The sequence below is a fragment of the Oryctolagus cuniculus genome, chromosome 2 (assembly GCF_051225735.1).
Source record: "Oryctolagus cuniculus isolate XC-2025 breed Fujian yellow rabbit chromosome 2, ASM5122573v1, whole genome shotgun sequence".
Classification (NCBI taxonomy): domain Eukaryota; kingdom Metazoa; phylum Chordata; class Mammalia; order Lagomorpha; family Leporidae; genus Oryctolagus; species Oryctolagus cuniculus.
Window position 1 is genome coordinate 133,473,356 of NC_142868.1, and position 18,938 is coordinate 133,492,293.

An 18,938-nucleotide genomic window follows, 5' to 3' on the forward strand; every position below is an offset into this window, starting at 1 on the left:
ATGCCCACTTTGGCTAGGAGTGGAGAACTTGATCCAGGTCTTCATGAGGGGTGGCAGGGACACAACTACTTGGGCCATCACCTCCTACCTCCAAGGGTGCGTTTTAGCAGGATGCTGGAATCAGAAGTGGAGCCAGGACTCCAACTCAGGCAGGCACTCTAATATGGGTTATAGGCATCACAAGTGGGGTCTTTAGTTTTAAAGGTTTGTTTATTTGAGAGGCAGAAAAGTCTTTCATCCACTGATTCCTTCCTCTCTTATACGGAAAGATTTTAGTGCAGTGCCTGGAACATAGTAGGGATTGAGAAGATACTGGTCAAATAAACAGATTTCCCAGAAGGGAAGGGACTCCTGAGGAGTTCTTAGGCTGCCGATTAATCTGAAACCTGGGTCACTAAAGATTTGTTTCTTTGGTTCATCTTTCTCTGCAGCAGGTGAAAGGGAACTTTGCTAGGCTGCAGGCCTGCATCTCAGAGCTCCGCATGCTACAAAGAGAAGGTTGTTTCAGACCACAAGACGCATCTCTGCAGCTGGCAGTGCAGGATGGGCTCCAGCAGTTCAAACAACACAGCAGACATTTGACGAAAAGTGCAGCTCTGACCTGCACTTCCCTGGAGGTGAGAGTTGACTGTTAGGACTCTAAGCCATCTTCCCATCCAGCCCATCGAGGTTTTACACTGTTTATCATCCTTACATAGGTCTGTTTCACACACATGGAATGTAATTTTCAAGGTTAGACTTTCAGCCCCCTGCAGAGAAAGGACATGTTTCTCATTTCCCTATAACTTGTATAATTCCTAAAATAGAGATGGGGGCCAACATTGTGGTGCAGTGGGTTAAGCCACCACCTGTGACACCAGCATCCCGTATCAGAGCAACAGTTCTGAGTCCCAAGTCCCAGCTGCTCCACTTCCAATCCACCTGCCTGCTAATGCACCTAGGAAAGCAGCAAAAGATGGCCCAAGTTCTTGGGCCCCTGCCACCTATGTGGGTGACAAGGATGGAGTTCCAGGCTCCTGGTTTAAGAGTGGCCCAGCCTCAGCCATTGAGGCCATTTGGGGAGTGAACCAGCTTGGAAGATCTCTCTCTCTCTCTGTTCCTCCCTCCCTCAATACCATTCTGGATGTTCCTTTGGGTGCGTGAGTGAATATGAATTAAAATGCTTTCAGTCTCTAGTAACCTTAGTCATGAAACAAATGAATTAGGGCTGGTGTTGTGGTATAGTGGGTAAAGCTGCCACCTGTGATGCTGCCATCCCATATGGCTGCTGGTTTAATACCTGGCTGCTCCACTTCCAACCCAGCTCCTTGCTAATGCACCTGGGAAAGCAGTAGAAGATGGCTCAAGTGCTTGGGTCCCTGCACCCATATCAGAGATCTGGAAGAAGCTCCTGGATTCTGGCTTCAGCCTGGACCAGCCCTGGCTGTTGCAGCCATTTGGGGAGTAATTCAGCAGATGAAAGATTCTCTCTCTCTCTCTCTCTCTCTCTCTCTCTCTTTCTCTCTTTTTCCTTCTAACTCTTTCAAATAAATAAATCTTAAAAATGAGTTTAAAAAGATCGTATGGAACTTCCCAGTTTCACATGAAAGGATCTTGGAAGTTGCCACTACATCCTAACAATGAGTAAAGAGTGGAACAAACTGAAAAATCAACAACTCTTTTTTTTTTTTCTTTTTGGACAGGCAGAGTTAGAGAGAGAGAGACAGAGAGAAAGGTCTTCCTTCTGTTGGTTCACCCCCCAAATGGCCGCTACGGACAGCGTGCTGCTCCAATCCAAAGCCAGGAACCAGGTGCTGCTTCCTGGTCTCCCATGCAGGTGCAGGGCCCAAGCACTTGGGCCATCCTCCACTGCACTCCCGGGCCACAGCAGAGAGCTGGATTGGAAGAGGAGTAAGCGGGGCAGAACCGGCGCCCTGACCGGGACTAGAACCCGGAGTACCGGCACCACAGGTGGAGGATTGGCCTAGTGAGCCGCAGTACCTGCCTCTTTTTAGATTCCTAAGAGAAGTGAGATCAGGACAAGTGACTGCCTCCAAAGTTGGAGACAGGCAGACACAGAAAATCACAACATACTGAAGCAGAAACCTCCACAGGAACTAGTGCTGAACTGTAATGAATGAAAGCTGCAGGCTTGATGTAGACATGTCTGAGAGCTGAAACTCCAAGGTACCCAGTCCTGGGGCCCACATACTTCCGTGGGTTTACCTGAGGGAGTTCAACCAGGTCCTCACAGTAAATATCAGGGGGGATTCCCTCATACTTCTTAGGGGGGAGAGGAAGGGAGCCATTTTGAAATATGCCAGAGTATTCTGTTTTTAACAAGTTTGAGCGACCAGCACTGTGGCTTGGTGGGTAAAGCCACCGCCTGCAATGCCAGCATCCCATATGGGTGCCGGTTCAAGTCCCAGCTGCTCTACTTCCGATCCAGCTCTCTGCCATGGCCTGGGAAAGTAGTGGAAGATGGCCCAAGTCCTCCATGCACGAGAGACCATGTGGAAATAAGAAGCTCCTGGTTCCTGGCTTTGGATCAGCCCAGCTCCGGCCATTGCAGCCATCTGGGGAGTGAATCAGTAGATAGACAACCTCTCTCTCTTTCTCTCTCTCTCTCCCTCTCTCTCTGCCTCTGCCTCTATCTATAACTCTGCCTTTCAAATAAATAAATCTTTAAAAAAAAAGTTTGATTCAGAAAAAATTAGTTCGATGGAGCCTAACCTTTTGAATTTATATAAGACCCTAGCTGAGGTGGGCGTTGTGCTGCAGCAAGTTAAATGACCCACATCCCATATCAGGGTGCCTGATTTAGGTTTCAGCTTCTCTGGGCTTCCCATCCAGCCTTCCTGCTGATATGCCTGAGAGACAGAAGTTGATGGCCCAAGTACCTGGGATCCTGCCACCCAAGTTCAAGACCCAGATGGAGTTCCTGGCTCCTGGCTTTGGCCTGGCCTATCTTTAGCTTATGCAGGCACTTGGGGAGTAAACCAGCAGATAGAAGATTCTCTCTCTCTCTCTTTCGCTTGCTCGCTCTCTCTGGTTCTTTCGCTCTTCCTCTTTGTCTCTGTCTCTCTCTGTTATTCTGCCTTTCAAATAAATAAATATATCTTTTTTTTAAGAGCCTAACTTCTCTGAGCAAAGGGAAATACCCAGTTGTAGCTCACAAGATCCATCCTTTCCCACCCAAGCAGTTAGGGGCACGTGGGAGGGAACCTGAGGGACACTTGTGAAATTCAGACCAGAGGCTGAATTTAGAGTTCACTAAAAGACTGAGACCTGATCATAGGACCATGGAATGCTTCCCTTTCCCCACACCTCACTACCCTTCTAAAGCTTATTTATAATTATTTCTTTTGCCTGGTACATCATGTCTAACTAACAAGAAAAAAAAATTACAAGGCACCAAAGGCATTTGGAGAGAGACAGAAAGCATCTAAACTAGACACGGCAGGGATGTTGGAATTATCAGACTCCAGAACATCAGACAATAGCTAGTATGCTAGGGACTCTAATGGATAAAGTAGACTGTGTGAAAGAACAGATGGGCCATGCCAGCAGAGAAGGAACTCCTAAAAAAGAACCAAGAGGAAATGCTAGACAACAAAAATAGAGAATGGGCTTGTTAACAGACTTGTCATGACTGAGGTGACAATCTGTGTGCTTGAAGATTTATCAGCACAAACTTTCAAACTGAAAAGCAAAGATAATGAGTCCAGGGGTGAAAAATAGAACAGAATACCCAAGAACTATGGGGCTATGACAAAAGATATAACATAAGCATAACAGGAATACCAGAAGAAGAAGAAAGAGAGAAACAGAAGAAATATATGAAACAAAATGAGAATTTCTTAAATTAAGGTCAGACCCCAAACCACAGATCAAGGGAGCTCAGAGAACACCAAGCAGTGTAAATGCCCAAAAATCTCTACTTAGGCATACTATTTTCAAACCACAGTAAAGCAAAGACAAAGAAAAAAATTCCAAAGGAAATCAGAGGAAAAGAACACTTTACTTACAGAGGAGCAAAGAGAGCAATTACATCCAATGTCTCCTCAAAGACCATTCAAGAAATCGGCCTGAGGGGTTTGCACTGTGCCATAGTGGGCTAAGCCTTGGCTGTGACACCATCATCCCATATGGGCACTGGTTTGTGTCCCATATATATTTGAAAGGCAGAGTCACAGAGAGTGGTCTTCTGTCTGCTGGTTCACTACCCAAATGACAACAGTCAGGGCTGGGCCAAGCTGAAGTCAGGAGCCAGGAACTCCTTTTGAGTCTTCTGCGTGAGTGGCAGGAACTCAAGGTCTTGTGCCATCATCTGCTGCTTCCCAAGCAGGTTAGCAGGGAGCTGCATTGGAAGCAGAGGGTTGGGACTTAGCTGGTACTTTAATATAGGATGCCTACATTGCAAGCGGCAGCTTAACACACAGTGCTGGGCCCTCAAGCAATCTGTAAAAAACTAAATTAAAAGTTTGGCTTCTCACTTATCACTTTCTGGGATCAGCTCAGCCTGATTGGAAAGGTTCTATGTGACCCATTCTATCAGAATCTGCCAAACGAAGTTTGGTTTTTAAGTTACCATTAAGCCTTCTCTTGGCACTAAACACAATAGCCATGACCACTGGGCTATTGTTGGGCGGGCAGTGGCATGTGCTGAGAAACCCTTGTGAAGTTCAAAGTCCAGAGGCCTAATCCACTAGGTTCAATCTGCTGTGGTCATTCTGCCAGTGTAAAACATTAGCATTCCTCACTCTGTACAGCAGGCTTGATTCTTGGGTTTATTTCCAGATTACTGTTCTGACTTCCCATCCTGGAAAAGAAGTGGTCAAACAACTAGAAGAAGGATTGAAAGATACAGACCTGGTCAGGGTCAGAAGACTTCAGGTTGTCGAGGTTACAAAGGAAATCCTCCAGCATATGGACTCAGCATCTCCTGTTGAAGAGTCCGGCAGTGATGGTAAGAATTGTTCTTTGAGTGAAAACAATGGTAATATTTTTAATGAGCAGCCATTTTACAGGTTAGGAACATAATTTTGCATGGTCTTTTTATGTTTTTAAATGCTAAATGAAGCCAGCAAATTTCACTGCAGTTCAGACAGATCTTTCTAGATGTTAAAGTGTTTATTATTTTAATTCGGAAGGATGTATCCTACTAGTAAAAACTGAAATATTATAAAATGCCTAATCAATTTTAAGAGTTTGTGATGCCTCTCCCAATATTCCTTTATATATACATACATGCACACATACACATATACTTAATATTTTAATGGAATCATATTATACATAATGTTCTGTAACCTTCTTTGTCCATGTGTACTATATAGCTGTATCAGTATTTATAGATCTATCTAATTTTTAAAAAGATATATTATATATTTGAAAGGCAAAGTTACAGAGAGGCAAAGGCAGAGAGAAAGAAGGAGATAGAGATATATTCCATCCGCTAGTTCACTCCCCAAATGGGCCAGTCCAAAGCCAGGAGCTTCTTCTGGGTCTCCCACATGGGTGGAGAGGCCCAAGGACTTGGACCATCTTCCAGTGCTTTCCTAGGAGCATTAGCAGGGAGCTGAATCAGAAATGGAGCAGCCAGGACTTGAACTGACGCCCATATGGGATGCTGGCACTGCAGGTGGTGGCTTTACCCACTACACCACAGTGCCAACCCCAATCTATCTCAATTTTTAAAAGTTTGTTTAATTTTATTTGGAGAGAGAAAGATATATCCTGAGTTCCTATCTGCTAGTTCAATCCTCAAATGCCCACAGCATCCTTAGGCTGGGCCAGGCTAAAGCAGGAAGCCAGGAACTCAGTCTATGTCTCAGTCCAACAAAAAGCCAGTTACTTGAGCCATAACCACCACCCCCCTTAGTTCACATTAGCAGGAAGCTGGAATCAGGAGCAGATCAGGGTATCAAACCCAGACACTCCACTGTGGCATGCTGCCGTCGTGACCATTGTGTTACCATGGGTCAAACACCTGACTCCATCTCATTTTTTAATGACTACATGATTTTTTATTATGTGGTTACACTACAGTTTATCTAACCACTTATTATGAAAGAAATTTGGCTTATTACATGTTGCTGTTATAACCACTGCTATATGAATAGGCACATGCAGGACTGGGATCATGGAACAAAGACAAGTGCACTCACAAAGAGTTCTGCAGACAGAAAGGCCCCATTCTTGGGTTGGATGCTCTTCCATTAAAATTCTTAATGACTGTATCTTTTTCTCTTAAAGATTAATTTATTTATTTGAAAGGCAGAGTGAGAAAAGGGAGGGGGAAAGACGGAGAAATCTTCCATCTGCTGGTTCATTCCCCAAATGGCCACAACAGACCATGTTGGGCCAGGCCAAAGCCAGGATCCAGAAACTCTGTCCATGTCTCCCACAGGGGTGGCAGGGACCCAGGTACTTGGGCCAATCTTCTGCTGCTTCCCCAGGAACATTAGCAGGGAGCTGGATCAGAAGCAGAGCAGCTGGGACTCCAACCAGTTCTTCTATATGAGATGCCAACATAGTAATCAGTGACCTAACCCCCTAAATCACAACGCCAGACCCAGTAATTTTTAATTTTTTTGTTTTTAAAGATTTATTTATTTATTTGAAAGAGTTACAGGCTGGTGCTGCGGCTCACTAGGCTAATCCTCCACCTTGCAGTGCCGGCACACCAGGTTCTAGTCCCTGTCGGGGCGCCGGATTCTGTCCCGGTTGCCCCTCTTCCAGGCCAGCTCTCTGCTGTGGCCAGGGAGTACAGTGGAGGATGGCCCAGGTGCTTGGGCCCTGCACCCCATGGGAGACCAGGATAACTACCTGGCTTCTGCCATCGGATCAGCGCGGTGCGCCGGCCGCAGCGCGCTGGCCACGGTGGCCATTGGAGGGTGAACCAATGGCAAAAGGAAGACCTTTCTCTCTGTCTCTCTCTCTCTCTCACTGTCCACTCTGCCTGTCAAAAAAAAAAAAAAAAAGTTACAGAGAGAGAGACAGAAATCTTCCATCTACTGGTTCACTCCCCAGATGGTTGCAACATTCAGGGCTGGGCCAGGCGGAACCCAGGATCCAGGAGCTTCCTCCAGGTCTCCCAAGTGAATGTCATGGTCCAGACACTTGGGCCATCTTCTACTGCTTTTCCCAGGCTATTATCAGGGAGCTGGATCAGAAGTGGAGCAGCCAGGATATGAACCACCATGCAAGCAGCGGCTTTACCTGCTACAGAACAACACTGACCCTGATTTTTATTTTTTATTTGCTTTGTAAGTAAAGTTTGATGGAACTAGAGCATGTGCCAGGGGTTTACTTTTTTTAATTTTATGATACATTTATTTGAAAGGCAGAGTAATAGAGAGAGAGGGAAAGACAGAGAGAGCCTCCATCTGCTAATTCATTCCCCAAATGGCTGCAACAGCCAGGTCTGGGCGGCAGATAGAAGCCAGGGATTCCATCCAAGACTCCCACATAGGTGGCAGGGGCTCAAGTTTTGGACCCATTCTCCACTGACTTCCAAGACATGTTAGCAAGAAGCTGGGTCAGAAGCAAAGCAGCCAGAACTCTAACAAGCACTCAGATATGGGATGCACCACAAGCAGCAGCTTACCCCAGTGAGCTACAACACTGGCCCTGTCACATTTTTTTAGAAAAACAAAGCAGGGCCAGCACTGTGGTGTAGTAGGTAAGACCTCTGCCTGCAGTGCCAGCATCCCATATGGGTGCCAGTTTGAGACCCAGCTGCTCCACTTCCAATCCAGCTCTCTGCTATGGCCTAGAAAAGCAGTAGAAGATGGCCCAAATGCTTGGGCCCCTGCACCTGCATGGGAGACCCAGAGGAAGCTCCTGGCTCCTGGCTCCTGGCTTCGGATTGGCGCAGCTCTGGCCATTGCAGCCAGATGGGGAGAGAACCGGTGTATGAAAGACACCCCCCCCCTCTTTCTCTCTCTGCCTCTCCTTCTCTCTGTGTGTAACTCTGACTTTCAAATAAATGAATAAATATTAAAAACAAAGAAAAACAAAGCAAAACTCCACCATGACAGCTCAAGAAAGAGAACACAAGAGAAAGAAAAAAATTTTATGTTACTATTTTTAATGACCTTTTTCTCCTGCTTTTTGAACTAGGGAGTCTGCATTTTCATTTTGCTCTGGATCTAAAAATTATGTAGCTGTCCTGATTTGTGTATATACTTGTGTACTTATGCAAGTACTTTCTGTGGACTAAATTCCTAGAAGTTACTACAGAATAAAAAAATGCATTTTTGATCATTAATGACATGACTCTCCATTAAAGATCATGACAGTTTACATTTACACCAATAGTAAATGATATTTCCCTACTAGGACTTATCCTTATGTGTTTAACTTTGCTAGTCCAGTGTGGGATAAATTTGTTTTTCTCTTCATTTTTTTTAAAGGCTGATTTATTTATTTATTTGAAAGGTAGAGTGATAGAGAGAGAGAGAGGAGAGAAATCTTCCACTCACTGGTTCGCTCCCTAAATGGCCACAACAGCCAGGACTGGGGAGACTGAAGCCAGGAGCCCTGGAACTCCTACATCCTAGGCTCCCATGGTGTGGCAGGGGCTGAATCGAAAGCAAAATAGCTGGGACAGGAATGGGAACTTTGTATGGGACGCCAGTGTCACAAGTGACAGCTTAATCTGCAGCACCAAAACACCAGCCCTAAAAATCTGTTTTTGAAATGAGACTTTTATTCTTGAATTACCCTCTGGGATTACTTTGGAGGGAAGGGATGGAATGATCCTACATAGTTGTCCTTGTTGCATGTGCTCTGTTTACTTAAATGACCTTTTCCTTGATATTAACATCCTAAAAATTATTCATATGTATTATAAGCAGATTTAAAATGCAGGTAAGGGTTCAGGTGTTGTGTTACAGCAGGTTAAGCCACCACTTGGGACACCCATTTTATAGAGTACCTAGGATGGAGTCCCACCTCTGCTTCCAATCCAACTTCTTGCTGTTGCACACTCTAGGAGGCAGAGGATGATGGCTCAGATACTTGGGTCCCTGATTCCCATGTGGGAGATCTGGATGGAGTCCCTGGCTCCTGGTTTCAGCCTGGCCCAACATATTTATGGGCATTTAGGAGGGAACCAGAAGATGGAAGAACCATCCACCTCTCTTTATATCTCTGTCACTCTGCCTTCAAATAAATTTAAAAGAATAAACATTTTTAAGTGTTCATTATTTGGAAAATGCAGATAAGCACAAATAAGTAAATCTAAATCACTCATAAGTTTACATTTCCTAGAAAAACTATTCAGAGTGAGTCATAGAGACAAGTAGGAATTAGCCAAGCAGATGCAGAGCCAAAGGGCCACTCAAAAAGTTGACCCAGAGAACTGAGAAAGCGAGATAAGATCCTAGGACCACAGCCTGCTGGGCAGAGGCATAAGCAAGACTGTGAAGGTAGACAAGGGTTAAATGAGAAGGGCCCATATATGCTATGCGAAAACATTTGAGTTTGTTCTAAGACAGTGGAAATTTATGAAAAGATTTTTTAGATTCATTTATTTATTTGAAAATCAGTGTTACACAGAGAGAAGGAGAGGCAGAGAGAGAGAGAGGTCTTCCATCTACTGGTTCACTCCCCAATTGGCTGCAACAGCTGGAGCTGTGCCGATCCAAGGCCAGGAGCCAGGAGCTTCTTCTGGGTCTCCCACGTGGGTGCACGGAAGGTCTTGGGCCATCTTCTACTGCTTTCCCAGGCCATAGCAGAGAACTGGATTAGAAGTAGAGCAGCCAGGACTTGAAGCAGCGCCCATATGAGATGCCAGCACTGGAGGAGTCAGCAGTTTTACCTGCTATGCCACAGCACCGGCCCCATGAAAAGATTTTTATCAGGAAGTCAAGTAGAGATTTCCAAATTATGGAGTCTAAGAGATTTTTTTTAAGTTTTTTTAAAATCTATTTGAAAGTCATTGTTACACCACAATGCTGGCTCCTCTGAAAGGTTTTTTGTGGGTTTTGTTTTGTTTAGATCTACTTATTTGAAAGAGTTAGAGAGAGAGAGAGAGAGAGAGAGAGAGAGAGAGAGGAAGAAATAGATCTTCCATCCTCCAGTTCATTCTTCAAATGGCAACTATGGCTAGGGCTAGGCCAGGTCAAAGCCAGGAGTCAGGAGTTTCTTCCAGATCTCCAACGTGGGTGCAGGGGTCTAAGCACTTGGGCCACCTTCTACTGTTTTCCCAGGCACCTTAGCAGGGAGCTGGATCAGAAGTGGAGCAGCCAGGACTCGCACTGGCATCCATATGGGATGCTGGCACTGCATCCTATACACCATGACACCAGCCCCAAAGTTTTGGTTTTTTTTTTAACTGTTTTTAATGTATTCAAGTTATGATTTGCCTTCCTACAGCTCTTCTGACCATATTGGCCTCTTCCAAAGTTTTGCACTTATGGATGTGCCTACTGTTTTTACATGATTGATCTCTGTTTGATCTCACATGGATAGCTTGACTCTTTCTCCCCTCCTCTCATAATTTGGTAGGGGTTTGGTTAACTAAAGGTGTGGTTCCTGTCAAGTTCTGTCACCAGCGTCATAAAGTTCCTGGCATTGTTCTGACAGGGGAGAGAGAATCACCAGCCTTAGCCTTGTGGGTTTTTTTTTCTCTTTATTCAGGAAATTTTTCAGCTTCAGGGAAATACAAAACATACATGCTGATGAAGATCCATTCAAGGGGACAAATATGGAAAAATGAAAATGTTAAATATCTTAATTTTTACAATGATATACTTTCAGTGTACTTTATACCCATAAAGTTAACCAACACTAAATAATGAGTTCAGCAAGCAGTATGATCTGTTTCCCAGTCCTTATTTGGGGTTGCGGTCTGGGAGAAGGGCTGCATACTGTAGGCGGCTGAGCAATCTGGGGCAGAATGCTTAGCTTCTCTGTGTGTCATTTTCTGTCATCTCCGGGCAACCAATATCCGTCTTGCTCTATACCAGCTTTTGCACCTTTGCAGCCCTTTGCGGCCCTCTGTTAGAGTTTCGACGGTCAGACCATCTTTTACAGCTACGCTCAGCTGACAGGTGGTCTCTTCTGGATGCATACCATGGGCTGGAGACGCGTACTTTTTCAAAAGAGCAGAACCTTGTAAGTTTCAGTTCTTTTTTCCTCAAACTCTGTGGAAAACTCAGTTCACCGGGTGGTGAGGAGCACGCGCTGTTGTCTGAGGAAGGCGAAGGCATCCCCAGTCGCGGGTGGGCGGCGCCATGTGGCTTGTGAGTGCTCACCTGCTGCGTGTGGTTCGCTTTTCTCACTCTTTTGTCCTCCCTTCCGTCTCCACCTCCCCCCTTCGAGGTAGTCTCTCCCTCTGAACTGCCTCTCCTTTCTTCTTCCAACCAAATCCTCCCCATCCCTTAAATTCTAATTCAGGTTCATCACTATCATACCGATTTACCTTCCTTAGAACAACCACATCACTTTTGGTCTGCACCACGCAATTCAGCCCTCAATTATATGTCATGTAGAATTATTCACTATTGCTTTCTTGTGTGATTATTTTGTCTCTTTTTTTTTTTTTTTTTTTGGTAACTCCTTAATGTCTTCTTACCTCTGCATTAAGCCATAAGCACATTTGGGTTAGTAATTTGTTTTATTCATTTCTATGCCCCAGTAGATACCATAGGCTACATTACCAGTAGGCATTTGTAGGCATCATTTTTTTTTCTTGGACAGGCAGAGTTAGAGAGAGAGAGAGAGAGAGAGAGAGAGAGAGAGAGAGAGAGAAAGGTCTTCCTTTTGTTGGTTCACCCCCCAAATGGCCATCAGGAGCCAGGCGCTTCCTCCTGGTCTCCCATGCAGGTGCAGGGCCCAAGCACTTGGGCCATCCTCCACTGCACTCCCAGGCCACAGCAGAGAGCTGGCCTGGAAGAGGAGCAACCGGGACAGAATAGGCGCCCCAACTGGGACTAGAACCCGGTGTGCCAGCGCCGCAGGCCGAGGATTAGCCTAGTGAGCCGTGACGCCAGCTGTGTAGGCATCATTGAATGGACTGATGACACTAGTACCTGAGAGGCTGTTCTTGGTCTGCCCCGTATCCCCTGCATCGCCTTTCTCTTGTAACACCTTTGCCCTGCAGGCCTCAGGGTGCGCTAAGACCCAGGCTGAGGCAACCATAGCCCTCCAGGCCACCAATCAGAGCCCTTCTCATTAGGTTCTCAGATATGGAAAAGAGGAGCTTTTTAGTTCTTTTTAGCCAAGAATAGATTAGGTATGGATTATGTGCTTGTCTCCCTGCAGTGACTATACCCAGAAAGAACTTACTTTGTCCCCAGTGGCACAAAGTTCAGAGTACTGAGATTCTTGCTGTCTTTATTTAGACTAGTTGGTGGCTAGAGCATTATAGAAGATCTTTTAAAAGCAGGAAAGTACCTTTTGCCTTCTGTCACCACTGATGATTCTTCCAGTAACTTCCCATTTCCTTCTCTAAATAATGCATCATCCCATAAATTGTTTTTAATTCCTCTTTGTGGGTTAAGTTGTAGTCAGCTCATTGTTTGCCTGTACTTTCTCATAATTAATTCTTCTATTCCCTTAGCTTTTTGCTTCATTTGGTATTGTTATCAAAATGTTAACAACAACAGCTTCTCTCATTCTCAGAGGATGAGTGCTCCAGAGTTAGGTTGCCTCTGTCTAAATACCGGCTCTATCACTTACTAACTGTGCAGCTTTGGGCAAGGTATTTAGCCTTGCTAAGTCTCAGTTACCACTTGATGCAGCAGTTTTGGGGATTAAATGAGATAATTTCTATTAATAACCTAGTACATAGTAAGTACTCAGTAAAAGTTAGCTATTTTTATTATTAATATTTCTAAAGATTTATTTATTTACTTGAGAAGCATAGTTACAGACAGAGAGAGAGAGAGGTCTTCCATCCACTGGTTCACTCCTGAAATGGCCACAACAGCTGGAGCCAAGCCGATCTGAAGCCAGGAACCAGGAGCTTCTTCCAGGTCTCTCACATGGGGGCAGGGGCCCAAGCACTTGAGACATCTTCTGTTGCTTTCCCAGGCCATCAGTAGGGATGCTGGACTGGAAGTGGAGCAGCCAGGACTCCGCCCAGTACCCATAAGTGATGTTGGCACCACAGGCAGATGCTCAACCTACATGCCACAGTGCCAGCCCCTATTATTAATATTTTTGAAAAATATTGGTTTTGTGTATTTCTAAACTTTTTTTAATAGGCAAGTCCCAAGTAGACTGTCATTCTCCTGTGCTGAGTCTCTTAAACATCTTTATATCACAAGTACTTATCCCTCTGCCTGGCACGTGATTCTCCATGTTTCTTGAATAAACAAGTGAATGATTGAAAAAAAATCAGGTCATTTTTAGAGGAGTTATAGTCAACCTCTGTGATGTCAGCCCATAGTTAGGCAAATATCTCAAATACTTATAGATTCCCTTTGTAACCCATGAACATCATGAATTGATTCAAACACTTCTTAAATCTAGTTACTATTTTTAAATTCTGTTAGCCATGGTCATTAACAAAACAAAAATTATCTGAAGTTCTACTTTTTGAACAGGGAAACAAACCAAAAAGAAATCTTGATATTACAGATTAGTTTTAAAAATAATTATGAAAATATCTCCTTTGATTAATATAAATTCTGGGGCCCGGCGCTGTGGCGTAATGGATAAAGCTGCCGCCTGTAGTGCTGGCATCCCATGGGAGCACCAGTTCAAGTCCTAGCTGCTCTACTTCCAATCCAGCTCTCTGCTATGGCCTAGGAAAGCAGTAGAAGATGGCCAAGGACCCCTGCACCCATGTGAGAGACCTGGAAGAAGCTCCTGGCTGCTGGCTTCGGATTGGCTCAGCTCTGGCCATTGAACCATTTGGGGAGTGAACCAGTGATAGAAGACATCTCTTGCTCTGCCTCTGCCTCTGCCTCTCTGTAACCCTGCTTTTCAAATAAATAAATAAATCTTTAAATATATACATATATATATATAAATTCTGAGTTCTCTAGTAGTCCTGCACAGTGAGAACCAATCATTACAAGGATGACTTGGAGACTCTGTAGGCCCAGAATCATTGAAAGAGAATAAATTCAGAAATTAAGAAAGTAAGTTCATATTTTAGAAAGTTCTATAACAGGAACTAAAATGAAAGGGTTTACTTTAAATTGCATTAACAATAGTTAAGATATTCTATAAATTTTTAATCTGTGTAGCTTATTTTTTTAAATAATTATTTTATTTATTTGAAAGACAGAGTTACAGAGAGAGGTAGAGCCAGAGAGAGAGGTTTTCCATCCACTGGTTCACTCCCAGATGGCTGCAACAGCCAGAGCTCAGCTGATCCAAAGCCAGAAGCCAGGAGCCAGGAGCTTCTTCCGGGTCTCCTACATGGGTTCAGGGACTCAAGGACCTGGGCCATCTTCCACTGCTTTCCCAGGCCATAGCAGAGACCTGGATGGGAAGAGGAGCAGCCAGGACTAGAACCAGCGCCCATATGGGATGCTGGCATTGCAGGCTGGGGCTTTAACCCACTATGCCCCAGCATCGGCCCCATGTATAGCTTATTTAAATGTTTTCTTTCAGTGAAATAAATGATACTTACTTGAATTAATTCCAACTTTGTATAACTTGTTCATTATATTCTTTTATTTTAAAATTTAGCTAAAGTATCTTGCCCAGTGTTATTTTTAGTGGCTTTTTTGAGTTACTTTTTTTTAAGATTTATTTTTATTTATTTGAAAGAGTTACAGAGGGACGTAGAAACAGAGAGAGAGGTCTTCCATCCAATGGTTCACTCCCCAGATGGCACAATGGCCAGAGTTACGCCGATCCAAAGCCAGGAGCCAGGAGCTTCTTCCAGGTCTCCCACATGAGTGCAGGGGCCCAAGGACTTGGGCCATCCTCTACTGCTATCCCAGGTCATAGCAGAGAGAGAGGAGTAGCCAAGACTAGAACCGGTGCTCATATGGGATGCCAGTACTTCAGGCCAAGGCTTTAAACCACTGCGCCACAGCATCGGCCCATTACTTACATGTTTTAAAATGCAAATTATATAAATTTAAACACTAAGAAAGTATAATACAGTTCAAAATGATCCAGAATTTCACTCTCTAGAAATAATCGCCATCAACAGTATAGGACCCTGTCTACTGAATTGCTAACCCTACACATGCATTTATATGGACAGACATAAAGCATTATTGTTGTTATTGATACTGTTTCCTTTTTCAAAATGGGGCTATGCCAGTTTTTCTGCTCTGCAGCTGAATATCTTCATTTGGCTATTTTTAATTATTATTTAGTGATTTTTTTCCATGTTAGTACATAGAGATCTCATTCCTGGGGCCAGCACTATGGCACAGCAGGTTAACACTCTGGCCTGAAGCGCTGGCATCCCATATGGGCGCCGGTTCTAGTCCCGGCTGCTCCTCTTCTGATCCTGCTCTCTGCTATGGTCTGGGAAAGCTGTAGAAGATGGCCCAAGTCCTTGGGCTCCTGCACCCACGTGGGAAGACCCAGAGGAAGCTCCTGGCTCCTGGCTTTGGATCGGCGCAGCTCGGGCCATGTGGCCAATTGGGGAATGAACCAGCGAATGGAAGACCTCTCCTCTCTCTCTCTCTCTCTCTCTCTCTCTGTAACTCTGTCTTTAAAATAAATAAATGAATGGATACATAAATAATTCATTCCTTTTAATATCTGTAAGGTATTCCCATATATGAACTCATCACCATCCAATTTTAACCATATTTAACCATTCAGTTTTATTCTACAACCTTGTGACCTTGAATAAATTACTTTTTGTCCACAAATTCCTCATTTATAAAATAGGGCTAATAACAGTAGCTAACTCATAGGGTTTTTGTGATGACAAAGTACAACTTTCATGTAAAGGACTTAGAACAGTGTCTGGGACAGATAAATTAATGCCACCTATTGATACAGTAGTGTAATAGTAGTAGTACTAATATCTTTTTTGCTGTTGTTGTTGTTTTGGACAGGCAGAGTGGACAGTGAGAGAGAGAGACAGAGAGAAAGGTCTTCCTTTTGCCGTTGGTTCACCCTCCAATGGCTGCCGTGGCCGGCGCACCACGCTGATCCAAAGCCAGGAGCCAGGTGCTTCTCCTGGTCTCCCATGGGGTGCAGGGCCCAAGGACCTGGGCCATCCTCCACTGCACTCCTAGGCCACAGCAGAGAGCTGGCCTGGAAGAGGGGCAACCAGGACAGAATCCGGCGCCCCGACCGGACTAGAACCCAGTGTGCCAGCGCCGCTAGGCAGAGGATTAGCCTGGTGAGTTGCGGCGCCGGCCACTAATATCTTTTTATGTAGGCTTTTCACTGAGAAAATTTCAAGCTCTAGTTACTCATAATTTATTGAAATGAAGACATGGCTGTAAAATAATTTTTAATTTAAAATAACTCATAATCAGGGCAGGCATTTGGCCTAGGGGTTAAGACACAAGTTAAGATACCCACATCCCAGGTAAGCCTCCGCCTGTGGTGCCAGCCTCACAGTTGGGCACTGGTTCCTGTCCCAGCTGCTCCTCTTCCAATCCTGCTCTCTGCTTATGGCCTGGGAAAGCAGTGGAAGATGGCCCAATCACTTAGGTCCCTGCACCCATGTGGGAGACCTGGAAGAAGCTCCTGGCTCCCAGCTTCGGATTGGCCCAGCTCTGGCTGTTGCAGCCATTTGGGGAGTGAACCTGATTGAAGACCTTTCTCTCTGTCTCTCCCTCTCTCTGCCTGTAACTACCTCTCAAATGAATAAATAAAATCTTTTTTAAAAAATGCCCACATCCCATATAGGAATGCCTGGGTTCAAGTCCTGGCTGATACCCAAATGAGCTTCATGCCAGTACACCTGTGGGAGGCAGGAGTAATGGCTTAATTAGTTGGGTCCCTGCCACATGGGCAACCTGGATTGAGTTCTTGGATCCCAGCTTCAGCCTGACCCAGCCCCTGGCCATTGCAGGTATTTGAGGAGTGAACCAACAAACAGCTGCTTTCTCTTTCTCTCTCTCTCTCTCTCTCTCTCTAACTTTCCCTCTAAAATACATTAAAATAATAACTAAATATTACTCATAGTCATCCTATTACACTTTTATTTTTGCATATTTCCTTTCTTTTGCCCACAGTCAAGTTTGTTTTAAAATTGTAATTTATAAGTATAATGTTTCATTTTGGTGTTACATAATATAAAACTTATCCATAGTTCTCACAGCCTTTCTTTTCTGTTCATCTCTTTAGTTCCTCTTTCACTCTTAAAAGAGAACTAGGAAGTGTCAGCCCAAGAAATGCAGATACAGAGAGGTCTACTGCTTTTAGGGGAAGCTAGAAGCTTTCTTCAGCCTTTCATGCCCTCTTTACTAACCCTACACTTTAGAGCAGAGCCCTAACTCTGCATCTGGATCATAAACTTACGATCTGGGAAAGCCTGTCAATCCTACCATCCAAAGGTAACGCAATATAAGAGCTATAAATCATGAGAATAATGTTGCTAATTTATTTTGTTTTTAAATACATTCTCAAAGAAAGCACGTAAACTAAAAGCTGCAGTCTCTTTACACTAACATTTGTTTGTAGATCATAATAGCAGCAACATTTGATTGAATGTTTACCGCTCAAATACTTTCTGTTCTAAACAGTTTACACATATTATCTTACTTAATCCTTTTTTATAGCGATGAAAAAACTAAGGCATAGTTTCTTGTCTAAACTAAGCATCCCAACTTTTCTCAGTGATGAGATAGACATTCCAGGGATTCACGTGCAAGCAGTCCGCTCCAAAACTCACATGCTTGACTCTGCTCTATCCTGTCTCAGCTGGAAAGAGCAATCGAGGTAATCAACAATTCAAAAGTTAGTTCTTTGGAAAACCTAATAGATACTCCTGATAAAAACCAATGAAGAAAAATAAGAGAGAGAGAAAGAGGAGGGGAAGGAAGGAGAGAAATCACAAAATGTTAGGAATGGGAAAAGGGGACATAATTTCAGCCAGAACTATGAATCCAAACACTTGGACAAAAACGGACACATTCCCAAAAAGACATACCCTACCAAATTTAACTCGCAAAAAAAAACCCTGAATGATCTCATAATGTACCAATTTCAAATGGTTTTACAGGTGAATTCTACCAAACTGTCAAGCAACAGAGCACTCCAATCCTGTTCAAAACTAGACAAGGACAATGTAAAGAAAGAAAATTATAGGACAGAATTACTCATGAAAAAAGACCATCTTAAATAGTCATGTGTAAAAAGATAATACAGAACTGACCAAGCTGAGTGTATCCCACGAATACAAGTGATTTAGTGTTAGAAAATGCATACCTAATCAGGAGGCAGAACTCAATACCTTGATTTTATCCTGCTTCTTATTCCAGACTTGGCAACTCCTGACCTTGTGACTCTGGAAGCACCCTTTGAACCATTGTAGCCTCCCACCCCATGTCATTGAGGGCGTTAGCCACAGTGTTCTACAGGAATCCAGAAGGCTTCAAGGAAAAGTTCCCTTGAAAGACCCATGAGGACCCAGTCGTCCTAGATTGCATGGGCATAGTAGCCATCCTCACCTACGGCCTCTACCTGTTTCACCCGGAGCCACAGCCAGTGCTCCCAGCTTATGATGTGCACCCAGATCACCCCACAGCTTCAGGGTCACAGCACGCTTCTGGTTCTAGCTGCGTCTGCTCTGAAGTCTCCATGCTGTTGTTGGCTTGGCCCTGAAAGCTCTGTGCAGACATCATTCTAAATCCAGAAGCCACCATCAACCCTGTGACAGGATATATTCCCTCCTCTCTCACTGTCAGGCTCCAGTGTTGGGGAAGGATATGGACCACTATGTAAACCACAGATATTTTTTCAGAAATCCCAGGTTTGGTTCAACTTGAGTATTGCATGCTTCTATCTGTGCCATACATCTTCTACTCCTACTTAATAAATTCTAATCCACTTGTAAAAAGGAA

The 18,938-nt window shown here is 44.2% G+C and overlaps 1 protein-coding gene across 14 annotated transcripts in view; it reads left to right on the top strand.

Annotated features, from left to right (window-relative positions):
• Positions 1–18,938, top strand: part of M1AP (meiosis 1 associated protein) — an 80,706-nt gene that overhangs the window by 12,656 nt on the left and 49,112 nt on the right. For 11 of the 14 annotated variants that reach the window (XM_089326237.1, XM_089326235.1, XM_089326238.1 and 8 more), the window contains 2 exons: positions 432–617; positions 4,780–4,948. In XM_089326237.1, coding sequence (XP_089182363.1) covers positions 432–617; positions 4,780–4,948 — 355 coding nt within the window. Of the gene's footprint in view, positions 1–431; positions 618–4,779; positions 4,949–18,356; positions 18,826–18,938 lie in introns of those variants that run through there. The other 3 variants (XM_070068864.2, XM_089326243.1, XM_089326244.1) reach the window with 2 other exon arrangements.